The following is a 14,245-nucleotide window of genomic DNA, read 5'->3' as shown; positions in this document are numbered from 1 at the left end:
TTGTTTGATTTCCTCCTTTCCTGTTGGTGTGCCTTCTGTGTCTCATTTTGCCTGACCACCCTGGCTGAAACGTCCAGTGCTGTGTTGGATGAGAGCACTGAGAGAGGACACCCTGGTCTTGTTCCTGGTTTTAGAGAAATGCTTTCGGTTTCCACATTTGGTATGATGTTGGCTGTGGGTTGGTCGCAGGTGGCCTTTATTGTGCTGGGGTAGGGTCCTTTGACACTTAACTTTGCTCAAGGTTTCCATTTTGAAGGGACGTTGAATTCCATCAAATGTCTTTTCTGGTCTGTTAAGATGTCTATGTGCTTTTCACCCTTCCTTCCGTTGATGTGACGTATGACACGTATTGATTGGCATGTGTTGAATCGTCCTGCCTCCTTCACACTTGGTTGTGGTGAGTGGTCTTTCTGTGTGCACTGTTGGACAGTAGAGACAGTGGTTGGCCCAGCAGTCCTGTGGTCTCTTGGGCTCGGCGTATTTGTACCCTCCTTGCGTTTGGTCTGGGTTCCTCTGTTACTTTTCTCTCCTCTGTCTCGTGTGCTACCTGGACTCAGTGGGGTGACTAAACTAACCCCTAAAGCAACTGCCACTGCTTCATACTTGGTGCTGCTCTGCCTCTGTGTTTTCACATAGGCCTTTCTGCTTTTTATTTTTTAATATAAAATATCGCCCTAGAGGGATATTTTAAAGCCACAGTTTTCTGGGAGCGAGTTGAGTTTGAGAATGAGGACTTTTTGTTTACCACCTTCTGGCAATTTCCCTCCCCCCAGAGGCAGACGCTAGGCTGTGACACGGGCAAGACCTCCTTTATGTTCAGTGCTTCCTGCCTGTGAGACTCGGCGTGCTCTTCCCACAGGGATCAAAGACTTCATGTGTGAGCTGTGTGGGAAGACCTTCAGCGAGAGGAACACCATGGAGACCCACAAGCTCATCCACACAGGTGGGTGGTCTGCAGGAACGCACGCCCTCGGCTGCACCAGCTGTTGAGGCTGGCACGGCTGCTCTTAGGCCGGTGTCCCCAGAGTGCTCAGTGCGAGACCCCTGCAACTTGAGCCCAGTATTTATTGGTGGGGCAGTCAGGGGCCTTGAGCCGTCCGGTATTTGTGGGGCAGCCCTGTGGGGGAGAGGCCTCATGTGCTCCCCAGGGCTGACCTGGTGGGCAGCTCTTGCAAGAGGAGCAGTGAGCTGGCAGGCACAGGCTCTCCAGAGTGGGGTCAGGGGAAGGCCCCACCGGTGACCTGCACCTCTCTCTCCTCCTGCCTGTGTACACATGAGAAGTGGGCAAGCAGTGGACGTGCTCCGTGTGTGACAAGAAGTACGTCACCGAGTACATGCTGCAGAAGCACGTGCAGCTCACCCATGACAAGGTGGAGGCGCAGAGCTGTCAGCTGTGCGGGACCAAGGTGTCCACCCGGGCCTCCATGAGCAGGCACATGCGGCGCAAGCACCCCGAGGTGAGCCTGGTGACCGTCCCCCGCCCTCTGTGGCCTGGGGTGTGCCTCCCCTCTGCAGAACCCCACTGCGGTGCCTGGGTCTGTCTTGCTGGAGACCCTGAGTTCCTGGGGCAGGGCCTGACCGCATACCCTTGAGTTGTGCACCTGCGCAGGAGGAGGTGCCGGACGAACGGCCAGGACAGAGGAGGCCCAGGGTAACTCACACCAGTTCTAAACATTCTCTCCCTGGGGTCACACCAGGTGGACGCCCTGCCCGCCCTCTCCCTGCTTCCTCCCATTGAAGTGAATAGTGTGCAAAACAGGAACCATCAGAGTGCCAGGGTGGGGGCTCAGCCCAGAGGGAGAAACTGGAGAAGTGCGGCCTGGCCCCCCGAAAGCCCTCCTAGAGAAGGTCTGGGGGAGCCCGGCAGCGAGGTACACTTCAAAGAAGAAAATGCAGGTGAATGGTCATCACCTCCTGGAACGGGAGACTTTCCCACCCAAAGTGGCAGAAGAAGTCAATAAACTATTGACTGCACCCACCCGAGGTCCTCTGTAGGTCAGAGAGCGCAGAGGCCAGCGGCAGACGGGTGCACATTCCTGGTGATGATGCCTTGCGACGAAGCCGGGGGCCACGTGCAGAGGAGAGAGACCCTGAGGGAGGGAATCACGTGGCCCCAGAAGCACAGCACAGCCTCCCCTAGTCCTGAGCTGGAGGGCTGAGCGCAGGTGTCCCCAGCACCTGCTTGAGGCTCAAGGCCACAGGGTCCTGTGCGGAGGACAGGCCAGAGACGGCCTGCCCGCCCCCGGTCGTCAGCCACCCAGAGCCTCTGTTCCCTTTCCAGGGTTACTTCCCTCAGGGGCCTGCAGGGCTGCAGAACCCCCCAGACACTGTGGTTCCCACAGCCCGTCCCGTCTGACCGCGTACCTCGTCAGTCTCTGCCTTCCGTCCTATGTGCTGTGTCCCCTCCTTGTGACCTAATCAGTGCAGTCATCACAGAATGAGCCTGAGGAACGTGTGCAGGGGCAGGCTGGTGGTGAGGTGCTCACCCGCTGCTCACACCCAAGCTGTGGGAGAGCCATGGGCACAGGGGGCAAGTCCCAGTGCCAGCGTCACATGCTGAGGACATGGCTCAGCAGGGCAGATGGAGGGGAGGGGAGGGGCTGCACTCCGCTCGCCACCGAGAGACAGGTGGGGGTGAGGGTGCTCTAAGTGAGGAGCCGCTGTCCGGACCCGGCCCACTGCACCTCACTTGCTCAGTTGCTCTGCGGGGCGCCAGGGGCTCTGGGGTCTCACTGACTGAGAGCTCCTGTCACGGGGCAGCAGAGGGAGGATGCGGTGCCCGCCGCAGCTGTGCAGTCACTAGAGGAGAGAGCACCTTGGTGCCAGCAGCCCCGCTATGTGAGAGCCTGCAGGAACCTGGTCAGGGGCTGGGCCTGGGGACCCTCCTGGATGGGCTGCTGAGTCTCAGGCCAGCCCCCCGCAGAGGGACTTCTCTGAGGGCCCCTGCTTCAGGGCCCCCACCCCTGTGTCTGGGTTCCTCGGGTGTCACCAGGGCCGCTGTCATGGGGGCTGGCATCCCTGCTCACTGTCCCATGCCCCTGCAGGTCCTCGCAGTGAGGATCGACGACCTGGACCACCTGCCTGAGACCACCACCATTGACGCCTCCTCCATCGGCATCGTCCAGGTGAGCCGCACAAGGGCCCCCGCGGGCACAAGGGACTGAGGGTGCAGTGCATCGACGCCCGAGTGCCGTGCCACAGATCCTGAGTGCAGTGCAGACGCAGGCCGCTGGGTCCAGTGAGGGAGTGTGTGGTAGCCATGTCCAGACCAGAGACCCATGAGCCACTTGGCCTGAGCCGCGGGCAGCCAGTGGGAGGGAAGCCACTGTGACCACGCCTTGGCAGACTACTCTGGTCTGTCTGCCTTGGGGGCATGAGTCGCACGGGAGGGGCAGTGGGACCACGCGGAGAACCTCCCCAGGCCCCTTGCTGCCCGGGGAGGATTGACCTGGCAGGAGGATCTGGCCACGGCCCGTCTCTCCCTCTTCCCCTGCAGGGGGCACGTGGGATGGGTCCCCGGGAGCCGTCCACACAGTTGTCGTGGGCAGGCCCTTCGGACCACAGCCGTCCTACAGGGGTCTCTTTCTGCCCCGGGGAGAGTTGTTCTGGAAGCCTGCACCGTGGGCTGAGCCTCACCGCTGGCCTGCCGTGTGTCCAGGGCGGTGCAGGGCTGTCCTGGCCTGTTGTCGCTGAACCTGGTCTTCCCACAGCCTGAGCTGAACCTGGAGCAGGAAGAGCTGGCCGAGGGGAAGCCCGGGAAGACTGCCAAGCGTAGCCATCGGAGGAAGCAGAAACCTGAGGAGGGGGCAGGGGCACCGGCACCCGAGGACACCGCCTTCAGCGAGTACTCGGAAAAGGAGGCTGAGTTCACGGGCAGCGTGGGCGACGAGACCAGCTCCGCGGTGCAGAGCATTCAGCAGGTCTGCTGGTTTCTCTCTGTAAGATCGGGTGCCAGGCACTCTTATGGAGGCCGCTTCCCCGAGCACAGCGTCTGCACGCGCAGGACGCCAGCCCATCTGCAGCATGCGCCCCGCACACATGGACTCCTCCTGGGTCTGCCCTGAGTCCTGCGGTCCACACCGGCCTTGTTCCCTGTAGCACGCCAGGATTTGACCTCCACATCACACTGGTCACTGTCAGCAGTGACCTGACATCCCAGTGTGTGAAACGGACGTCACTCTGGCTGGGGTCCCAGTGTGGGGAGACCCCAGGCTGCCAGTGCGTCCCCTGGTTGTGGAGGGGTAGTCGTAGGCACTGCAGGCCAGGCGGGCCCTCTGCAGGGGGGAGGACAGGACGGGGCAGCTGAGCCCCTCCTCCCACAGATCTCTGGCTCAGGCTCATCATGTTTGCTCCTGAGGCCCCGCGTCTCTCGGGGCCCTGCCTCTGCGTGCCTTCCACTCTGGAGGGGACCCCTGCACTCGGCTGCCCTCTGTGCTGCTTAGGAAGGAGAGCCACCTCCTTGCCCGGCTGTGGGGACTGCGGTGTCGCGTTCTCCTCCTTACCCTGCCGTGAGGATATCGTGCCCGCTTCCCACCACTGTGGCAAAGTGCCCAGGAAAGTCGCTTAAAGGAGGGAAGCGTTATTTTGGCTTGTGGTCTGAGGTTTTAGTCTATGGTCACTTGGCCATCACTTTGGCCTGTGAGGAGGAAGAACGTTCCAGAAGAACATCATGATGTGGAGTTCAGGGGCAAGCTGTCAGCTCATGGCTGCAGGGAAGCTGAGATGGGGTGTGGGGACAAAAACCCCTTCTAAGGGGCAGACCCCGCAGTGACATGCTCCCTCCGACCAGGCCTCTCCTAAAGGTCCTACCACCCCAAATAGTGCCACCAGCCGGGCGCTCCTTGGTCCCGAGCCTGGGGTGTCTCTGGGGAGCATTTCAGACCTAACCAGGGCAGGTTCTCTGTGGCTTGCGGGCAGCAGGGCGGGAGGCAGTGCCTGCGGGAGGCTGGGCCTCCGTGTTCATGCTGGCTTCCTCTCCTGCCCACCCGGGCAGCCCCTCCCTGGAGTGTTCTGCCCCCTTGTGGCCTGGTTATTATTTGCATCTTGTTTCTCTTTTCCAATGGAAATGGTTTTTCCAGGACAAGATTAACTTGGTGTCTTCTTCACCAACAGCTGTTTGCCTCTTATCCTTAGCCAGGAGCATGTGACAGCCCCAGTGTGACTGTGACCCTGCAGCCAAGTGCACTCTCGGGAGCCTACTCCACCCTCCTCTGCAGCAAACCTCACTGTCTCTTGCTCTGTGTCACTCTTCCAGGTGGTGGTGACCCTGGGAGACCCCAATGTGACTGCCCCATCAAGTTCCGTTGGCCTGACCAACATCACCGTGACCCCCATCACCACTGCAGCTGGGACTCAGTTTACCAATCTGCAGCCAGTGGCCGTGGGGCACCTCACCACCCCTGAACGCCAGTTGCAGCTGGACAACTCCATCCTGACCGTGACCTTTGACACCGTCAGTGGCTCCGCCATGCTGCACAACCGCCAGCACGATGTCCAGGTCCACCCGCCGCCAGAGGCCTCCAGCCCCCAGTCTGTGGCCCACTTCATTAATCTGACCACCCTGGTCAACTCCATCACACCCCTGGGGAGCCAGCTCAGTGAGCAGCACCCACTCACATGGCGGGCGGTGCCCCAGACAGACGTGTTGCAGCCGCCACAGCCGCCAGCACCCCCACAGCAGGCAGCACAGCCCCAGGTCCAGGCCGAGCAGCAGCAGATGTACAGCTACTGAGCTGCTGCCGCCACCGGACAGAGCCAGGGACTGGGGGTGTCTTGAGATGTGTGTGCTGGATACCAAACAGAGCAAAGGTGCATACGGTGCGTGGTGCCTGAGGTGGACGTAGCTTTGCAGACCGCCTCCAGGTACCCCAGCAGCCGTGGGCGTGTTGGCTTAGCTCCAGAAACGACCCGGCAGGCAGGGTTTGAAACTCGGTCCGTGCCAGATATGCCTTACCAAGGTCGTGCAGCCGGCCTCGGAACGCTGAGGGCAGGGCTGGAGAAGGGGCGTAGAGGTAGAAGCAGGTCCCCAGAGCGATGGTCATGAGGAGCACGAGCCGTTCATTTCTGTTTTCTTTGGAGCTCATTACTGTACTGAACACACAGTAGCCCCGGGGCAGCACACAGCAGAGAACACGGTTTTCTCCTCACTCTTGGATTTTTTTGGCAAGTGAGCAGATAGAGGTTGAAGTAACTTCTCTTCAGAATAAGGTTTGAGTCCAGTTTGCTGCACGGCTGTGGACTGAGGCCACATGTGAGATGTGCCACAGTGACATGGGACTCTGCCTTTGAGTCCCTCACAGGCAAGGGGTCACGTGAGGCCACCCACCCAGGCACAAAAGACATGTTGGAAATGTCCATCAATCCATTTTCATACGGTTTTTCATTTTCTTTTTTATTTCAAACGTGTATTCAAGACCTTGTTGTGGCCAACATTGTTTTTCTAACTTTAAGATGATGAAGTCGATTGCACTGTAGGACTGTCCACGTCCGATTCTGCACTCCTGCCCGTGCAGAGGCGCTCTCCCACAGTGGAGAGGTCACTTCCAGAGGCTCCTTTGGAGTCGTCTCAGGATTCTCTGCCATCCAAAAGTATTTACTGTGGCTGAATCTCAGTCAGAGCCCTGAACAGAAGGACAGGGAAGAAATCCATGTCTTCTTTCTGTGTGAACCTCAATTCCAAAGGTGGGTGTGTCCAAAGACCCATTCCCTATAAAAAACGTTGAGCGATCAGGCTCTGGACAGGGAAGCGTGTGTGTTCCAGAAACACCGAGGACTCGGCTGCCTGCAGCTGGGAGTGGAGGCAGGCGAGGTTAGTCTAGCAGCAGATGCGTGGAATGCTCTTACAGCCAGCTCTGTAGGACACACGTCATGCCAGCGTGCCACCCGGGGGTGAAGGGCCTGGCTGGCCGACCCGCTGTGTGCAGCCAGCCGTGTGGGACGTGCAGGCGTGGGAGAGGAGCTGTCTTCAGCACTGCCTGTGAGGGTCAGCTGGCCTACTGTTACCAGGGAGGCCACCTGAAGGGACCCTGGTAACATGGGCAGTGGCTGAGTAAGGCAGGAGAGCCTGGCTCTGGGCGCAGGTATGTGGGGCAGCATGGGGCTTTCCTGGGCTTCAGTTCATTCCCAGCAGCAAGCTTCTGAGGATGGCTCCGGAGCTGGTTTTGTGCAATACGTGCCCTCTGAGCCCGGAGCGGGTGGGCATGCCGAGCCCTGGCCCCCCCTGCCGGGCCCACGCATGCCGTCTTGTCTCAGCAGACTCCACAGTGGGAGAGTGTTTGAATTCTTAATTTATGGTAGTTATTTTTTGTTATTTATATATATAAGGAACTGCTTCACGTGAGGTGGTTTCCCTCTTGGGCAAGGGTGGCTTGTTCTCCATTCTCCAGCCACAAGTCGTCCAGCCGCCCCTGGACTCGCCGGGTGAGCTTTCTCCCTAGACGTTAGTGCCAGTCTCTGCATTTGCAGAGTCTCCAGGGCAGAACAGCCTGGCAAAAAGCCTGTGCAGGCGAGGCTGGTGACTGACCTGCACAGGCATCTGTCCCTCATCCTGCTTCCTGGGAAAGAGAGGCCTTCTCAATTGTTCTGATTTTTTTTTTAAAGGAGTTGTGTCAGGTGTTTCTGAAGAACCTGATTCAGGTCATGTGGCGCGGGCGCTGCCACTGTTGCTGAAACACAGAGGCAGCTTCTCCCCGGGTGGCAGGTGGGCACTCACAGAGCCGGACTGTCTCCCGGGCTTCTGTGGACACATGATCTTGATAGGTCACGTCTGAGCAAGTGTGTTGTCCTAAAGCAATTGCTGTGAATCTCACAAGAAACTGGATAGTGAACAAAAGGCCCTTCTCAGCCCAAAGAGTCCTCAAGGGCCGCTGCTCTGCCCCACACCCTTGTTATCCAGAGTGCTTGACTCTACGAGACCAGGGTGCACAGGGGTGTCTCTAAAGGAAGAGGCCATGTGGCCAGCGAGCCCTGCTGCCCATCTCAGTGGTGACGACTTAAATCATGAGGACGTGTTTGACCGGTGAGCTGGTGGAGAGCACGGGCCCGCGGCCTGCCATGCGTCCTGTGCTCTGCAGGAGGGGCCCGGCCCCTGGCACAGCTGTAGCGTGTGACGTGTTCTCTCAGGAAAGTGCTGTGCGCGTGCCCCACCCTGTGTCCAGCTCAGAACCGCTGGGCGGGTTGGCGGGGGCAGATTCCAGTGCCTTGCCTGGTTCCACTGTCAGGGCCCACAGGCGGAGGCTCGTGGCTCCCGGCTGAAGGCAGCATGCGTGACCTTCTCGTTGGGTTTCAAAAGGCATTGACTGTCCTAGATGCTGAGTGTCCTTCATGTCACATCATTTGTATAATGGTAAATAAAGGTGCTGTGACCTGTGTTCTCCATCGCTAGCCCTCTGCCTGCCACCCACAGTGACATTCTGACCCCCACCAGGGGTGACATCTTAATTTTCCTCCAGTCCTGGGCCACCAGTGTCCAGATGGCTCAGAGCGTAAGTCGTGAGGTGCTCACTGAGGAGCCACCATGATTCCAGAAAGAGACGCCCAAGAGCCCGTGTGGCCTCTTCTGAAGCCTGGCTTGGAGAATGGGCACAGAAAGATCTGTAGGCAGAAGGGACCCTGACCAAGGCATTTCTGTGGCCCTGCTGTCCTGTTGATCAATATTAAGTTACGTGTTCCATGTTGTTAGTTTTGAAGCACCTCCACGTCTACCTTCCTCTAGGGAAGGAGGGAGTGGGCACCGTGGGTATTCTAGGTGGCTTCTGGCAGCTGTCCCATGGGCAGATTGGATGCCTGCCACTTAAGACGCTTCCTTGTGTGTGCCACGTGCACAGGGCTCTGTACACTGGGAACTTTCAGACCCTCCTGGGAGGAAACCAGTGATGTGTGTCCATCCCTGGCCACCGGCAGCCTGCATCTCTGCTTGGGGCATGGACTAGCAAGAGCCTGTGCTGCCTCCAGCCGAGGGGTGAGGAAGCACAACAGTCCCAGTCCGTGAGTGCCGTCCCCACACAGCAGGGCCAGAGCCCAGAGGGGAGCTGGTGGGGCCACGGCTCCTCTTGACCGTCTCCACGTCTGGTACAAGTGCACCGGCACAAAGGGGCCCTAGATCAGGACAGGGACTAACAAACTCACTGGTGGGAGGCAGTGCACCAGGCAGAATTATCCAGAGGTGGTCCTGGGTTTCCAGGATAAGGGACCACCCTTCCACCCAAGCCTGTGTCCCTTCCTTGACCAGAGACCATTCCCTCAGTCCCTGGGGGACCCCAGCTACAGGCAGCTGGCACCCATGAACTGGCTCCTCGACCCTGCAGCCTGCGCCCCCTCCCAGCTGGTGCCCTCCACAAGGAGGGGGACCAAGAGGGGGAGTGCCCCTCACTGCTGCGCAGACCCACCCTGCCTCTCAGATACGTCCTGGGCAGTGGGAGTTCCACTGGGAACTGGCTCCCTCCCACTGTGTGTGGTGTCAGGTCTCCTGAGAGCTGGTGGCCACGCGCAGCACGGCAGCCCGGAGCTTGGCCCAGGCTTGAGCTGCTTGCTTCTGAGTTTCAGACACAGACTGGTAGCACGGTCATAAGGGAAGGAGGAGCTGACTCCGAGAGCCACAGGCTGCTCAGGAGCATCGGGCCCTGGGCTCTGCCGCTCCTTTGTGAGCACCAGTGTCCCCCTGGTGCCTCCGAGAACAGCCCTGTTGGATACAGCCCACTCTCGGAGGGGACAATCTCACTCTGCATCTTGCTGCCCCGGTCTTGGCCCTGTGCTCCATCCCCACACTCAGCCACCAGCCTTGTCGTCCACCTGTGGGTGCAAGCCCAGCGTCCCCCTGCACCTTCTTTCCACACTAATGTCCTGAGCATTTCTGAAAGTGTCCAGTTCTAGCACCCTCCAGAACCCTCTGGTTCTGTGGTCAGCTGAAACCCCATAAGTGACTGTCCAGCTTCCCCTCCCCCCGGGATGCTTCATGCTTTGCCTCAGCCACCCTTGGACAGGCAAGCGTCCCGTATTGTCACCTACACGCCGGGCCAGATGATGGACTCCTGAGTGCCTTGCGGGCAGCACCAGGTCCTGCAGGCCCTAGGGCTGCAGAGAGGCTCTTCGGGAATGCTGGGTCCTGAGTACTCTGCAGCCCACCAGGACCCCTCCACAGCCCCGGGCTCTGCTGGGTCAGCCCACCTCCCGGCTCTGTACCTTCCCTTCCCCTGGGTGAATGGCTGCTGTCCCTCAAATCTCAGCCCAAACTCAGCGGCCTTCCAGAACCCTCTAGAAGCTCACAGTTCCTGTGCTGATGGCTGCCTGCACGCTCTGCTGTTTATCCAGGAGCTCACTGTCCTCTCTGCGTCCTCCCTGCTGTGAGCGAGCTGCAGGAGGGAGGGCTGTGTGGGCATTGTGTGGGCATTTCCCTGCACAGGGAGGGTGATCAGGCAATGGCAGGACCGACCAGGGGCCGCAGTCTCCCCTGTGTGGCCCTCACAGGCCGCACTGTCCTGCGCACTGTGCTGTCTGCTTCACACACACACACGTGTCTTCTCACACTGTGTCTCTGTTTCATCAGAGTAAAGTAGCTCATGTTTTTTCAGGAACAAACAACCCTAAAATCTTAGCAGCTTAAGACAATAAATATTTCTCTCTTGCTCAAACTATGTGACGACCAGGAGCTGTATCATGACAGCCGCTCAGGGTCGGACAGTGGGACCTGGGACCTGGAGCAACTCCAGTCACACTGCAGAGAGAAGCCCAGGCAGAGCACGGCAGCCTCAGCTGAGGGACCAAGGCAGAGTCCAGGGCCAGGCAGCCGAGCTCCAGGGCAGAGTGCTGGGGAGGATGGGGCTGCACAGGACCAGCAGAGGGCCCCGGACTCAGCTGAGGACTGACTGTGCGCTGGGAGGAGACCACCTATTCCCACCTTGCAGAGTCAGCCTCCTGAGCCTCCTAAGGTTGGATGGAGTTTTCAGGAAGTTTGCCTAAACGTCGGGGAAGTTAGCCCTGCACCCCATCTGACTCCACCTAATATGACAGGGTTACAAGGAGCTAAAAGGTCCCCAACACAGAGAGGCAAGGACGTGAAATGCTAATTATTCTGATTGGTCATTACACCCGGTACACAGGCATTGACTGATCACGGGGAAGCCCAGAAATATGTGCAATGTCAGGTGTTAATTAAAAATACGAAGTATTATTTATTTATTTAGATGTTGATGGATCTTTATTTTATTCATTATTTTATTTTTTGTCAAGTATTTTATTTATGTATTTATTTTTACTGATTTTTTAAAAAATACATGACAGTGGAATGCATTACAATTCTTGTTACACATATAGAACACAATTTTTCATATCACTGGTTGTATATAAAGTATGCTCACACCAATTCATGTCTTCTTCATACATGTACTTTGGATAATGATGACCATCGAATTCCACCATCATTGCTAACCTCCTACCCCCTTCCTTCCCCTCCCACTCTTCTGCCCTATCTAGAGTTCTTCTATTCCTCCCATGATCCCCCTCCCTACCCCACTATAAGTCAGTCACCTTATATCAGAGAAATATTTGACATTTTTTGTGGGGGGATTGTCTAACTTCGCTTGCATTAATTTTATTCATTATTTTATATGTGATGCTGAGAATCCAACCCAGTGCTTCTCACATGCTAGGCAAGCGCTTTACCACTGAGCCACAACCCCTGCCCATCACCATGTATTTCTAAGTGATGGAGAAAAGCATTCTTCCTTGGAGACCAAAGCTTTGAAGCTCCAAAGTAACTGAATTTATTGTACCCTCCAGGAATTAGCACTGGAAGTTTCTAGGTTATAACGAGACTTGGAAATTCTGATCCCCAAGGATTCAATTGTATTAACAAGATCATTAATGAATTCTTCCACTGCGTTCATTAGGTAATGAATTGTGTCCCTTGTTAGCAAAGGGGGGCGCGTGACCTTTCAGGTCTCTTACTGTCCACACTGTCTTAATGATGAATGGCATGTGACGTTCAGTAGAGAGTAGTTCTTTCATCTCCACCCAATCTCCTTCTGTTAAATGGTCAGACAATAGAAGTGGCAGATTAAAGAGACTTTATTTGGTCCCCATCATATGCCTTGCACCTAAGTTCATAGCACGCTCGGAAGGCCCTCAGATACACATTGCATTCTGACATACAGGTGGGGAAGTATTACTCTACCCTATTGGTTTTCAAAAACCATATTCCCTAGGCTGTCCCACACATCTCAGTCCTTCCTACGTAACTCTCTAGTGTCCTACCTGTTATAGTCTAACAAAGACCCTTGATGGGTGAAATACAAGAAGCAATGGAAATTCCAGCCAAGACTACAGTGTGTGTGGGCGGGGGGGGGGGGGTGCACACAGCCATGCCTCATTTGCTATAACAAAATACCTGAGGCTGGGTAATTTATAGAGAAAAGAGACTTATTTGGCATGTGATTCTGGTGGCTGGAAAGCCCACATGGCATGGCCCTTGCTGGCCAGGCCCCTCTCTGTGCAGCATCATGGCTGGAGCCTGAGACACACAGCAAGCGATGCAGCAGGAGACCAGGTAGGGTTGCGTGGGGCTCATAACAACCTCCCTCACAGGAGAGCCAAACCCCCTCACCAGGTCGGACCCTCACCAGGTCGGACCCTCATCAGGATGGCCTGACCTAGTTACCTCCCACCAGGCTCTGCCTCTTAAATGTGCACCTCTCAGCACCATCACGCCAGGGACTGGACTCCCCCAAGGGACCCTCTGGGGACGCAGTGAGTCGGGACCACAGCCTCCTGCCTTTGTCCTCACACCCCAAGCAAAGCCCTCTTCACGGCACATGGTTAATTTTGGGTGGGTTGGACATTAATGTTTTGCATTCTTTAAAAACTGAAGATGGAATTATGTTAGAGATTTTCAGTTATTGGGGACATCTCCTAAGCATCAGTAAAAACATGTGATTGAAATTGTTTATATTTGAACACCTCGCCCGTTAGCACAAGACATGATAAATTGTCCTAGCATGAACTGTCACTCAGCAGGCACTCCACCATGGTGGCTCAGCTAGCCCCATGGTGGTCCCCTGCATGGCTGTCATCTCATCGTGGATTATTAGGGCTCATTGTGAAAGAGGAGGCATCATTGCCAGTAAAATATCATCGCCACGATGCGCTGACTTAATGAATCTATGACTTCACACTGTGGAACTGCGTTTCCTCTCCTGTGTTTGGAAATCTATCAGTGCTTTTGGAGAAATTGTGAACTGGGAGAGGTTGCCAGCCCCTACTCAGGCCATGTAGCTCCCTTCAGGAAAAGAATAACATCACTGTTAGCTGGGTGGGGGCTTCTGCCTGTAATCCCAGCAGCTCTGGAGGCTGAGGCAGGAGGATTGTGAGTTCAAAGCCAGCAACTTAGAGGGTCCCTAAGCACTTAGCAAAAACTTGTCTCAAAATAAAAAGGATTGGGAATGAGCTTAGTGGTAAAGTGCCCCTGGGTTCAATCCCCAGCACCAAAAAGAAAAAAAAAAGATCAACAACAGTGTGAATTGTCCACATGGAGCTGAACTTCTTAGGCTCATGGTGAGGGATATCCACTAAGACCCTTCAAAATGTTCCCTAATTAACCAGCATGTGAACGTGGTACCAAACAGTACAGAGACTTAAAAAACAAAACAAAAACAAAGCCAGAGATCTGTGTTTTTCCTTTATAATTTAAAAGCTAACAACAAAAACCTAAATGCCCCTGCAGGCTTCAGCACTCACTGTCTCTGGGGAGCCCACCACCCTGAACCTGATCAGCCGCCCACCCCGCCTCCTTCAGGTGGAGTCAAGGCTAAGTAGGTACCTGATGATTCACCCGCCCAGGCCAGGCTCCCCAGCTCCAGGCTGGCACTGCCCGGGTTTGCCGTGCGCCCGCACTGTGAGAACTTCCGCTGGGTGGCCAGCTCACCCCGCTGCGGTGACTCACCTGAGCCTGGAGTCCTGTCCTCCACTTGGGACCACATCAAGTTTTATAGCCCTCGGCTGCAATTTGAGCACCATGGTTTCAAGCCAAAAACAGAAACGTGGCCAATCTACCCCAGACAGGATTTATTTTATTAAGGAAGCAAGTGAAAGAGATTTTGCAACTGCACACAATTACCTGGCATGCCCTGCCCCAAGCACCCTCATGTTGGATGATTGAGGTACCTGCTCTTGCTCTGTTCTTTGTCAAGCTCAAGCTCAAGAGGAGCTGAGGAGAGCCTCTCAGGCTCATGCCTTAGCGGCTATGATCTTCCAA

At 56.3% G+C, this 14,245-nt stretch overlaps 1 protein-coding gene across 1 annotated transcript in view; it reads left to right on the top strand.

Moving 5' to 3' along the window:
* Positions 1–8,352, top strand: part of Prdm15 (PR/SET domain 15) — a 40,693-nt gene extending 32,341 nt beyond the window's left edge. Inside the window, exons 21-25 of the mRNA XM_026379427.2 lie at positions 860–943; positions 1,282–1,457; positions 3,045–3,125; positions 3,711–3,920; positions 5,255–8,352. Coding sequence (XP_026235212.2) covers positions 860–943; positions 1,282–1,457; positions 3,045–3,125; positions 3,711–3,920; positions 5,255–5,731 — 1,028 coding nt within the window. The 3' untranslated portion in view covers positions 5,732–8,352. The remainder of the gene's footprint in view (positions 1–859; positions 944–1,281; positions 1,458–3,044; positions 3,126–3,710; positions 3,921–5,254) is intronic.
* The last annotated feature ends 5,893 nt before the right edge of the window (positions 8,353–14,245 follow it).

This window comes from Urocitellus parryii, chromosome 2 (genome assembly GCF_045843805.1).
Source record: "Urocitellus parryii isolate mUroPar1 chromosome 2, mUroPar1.hap1, whole genome shotgun sequence".
Classification (NCBI taxonomy): domain Eukaryota; kingdom Metazoa; phylum Chordata; class Mammalia; order Rodentia; family Sciuridae; genus Urocitellus; species Urocitellus parryii.
Note: the sequence above shows the minus strand (reverse complement) of the source record. Positions and strands in the feature narration are given on the sequence as shown.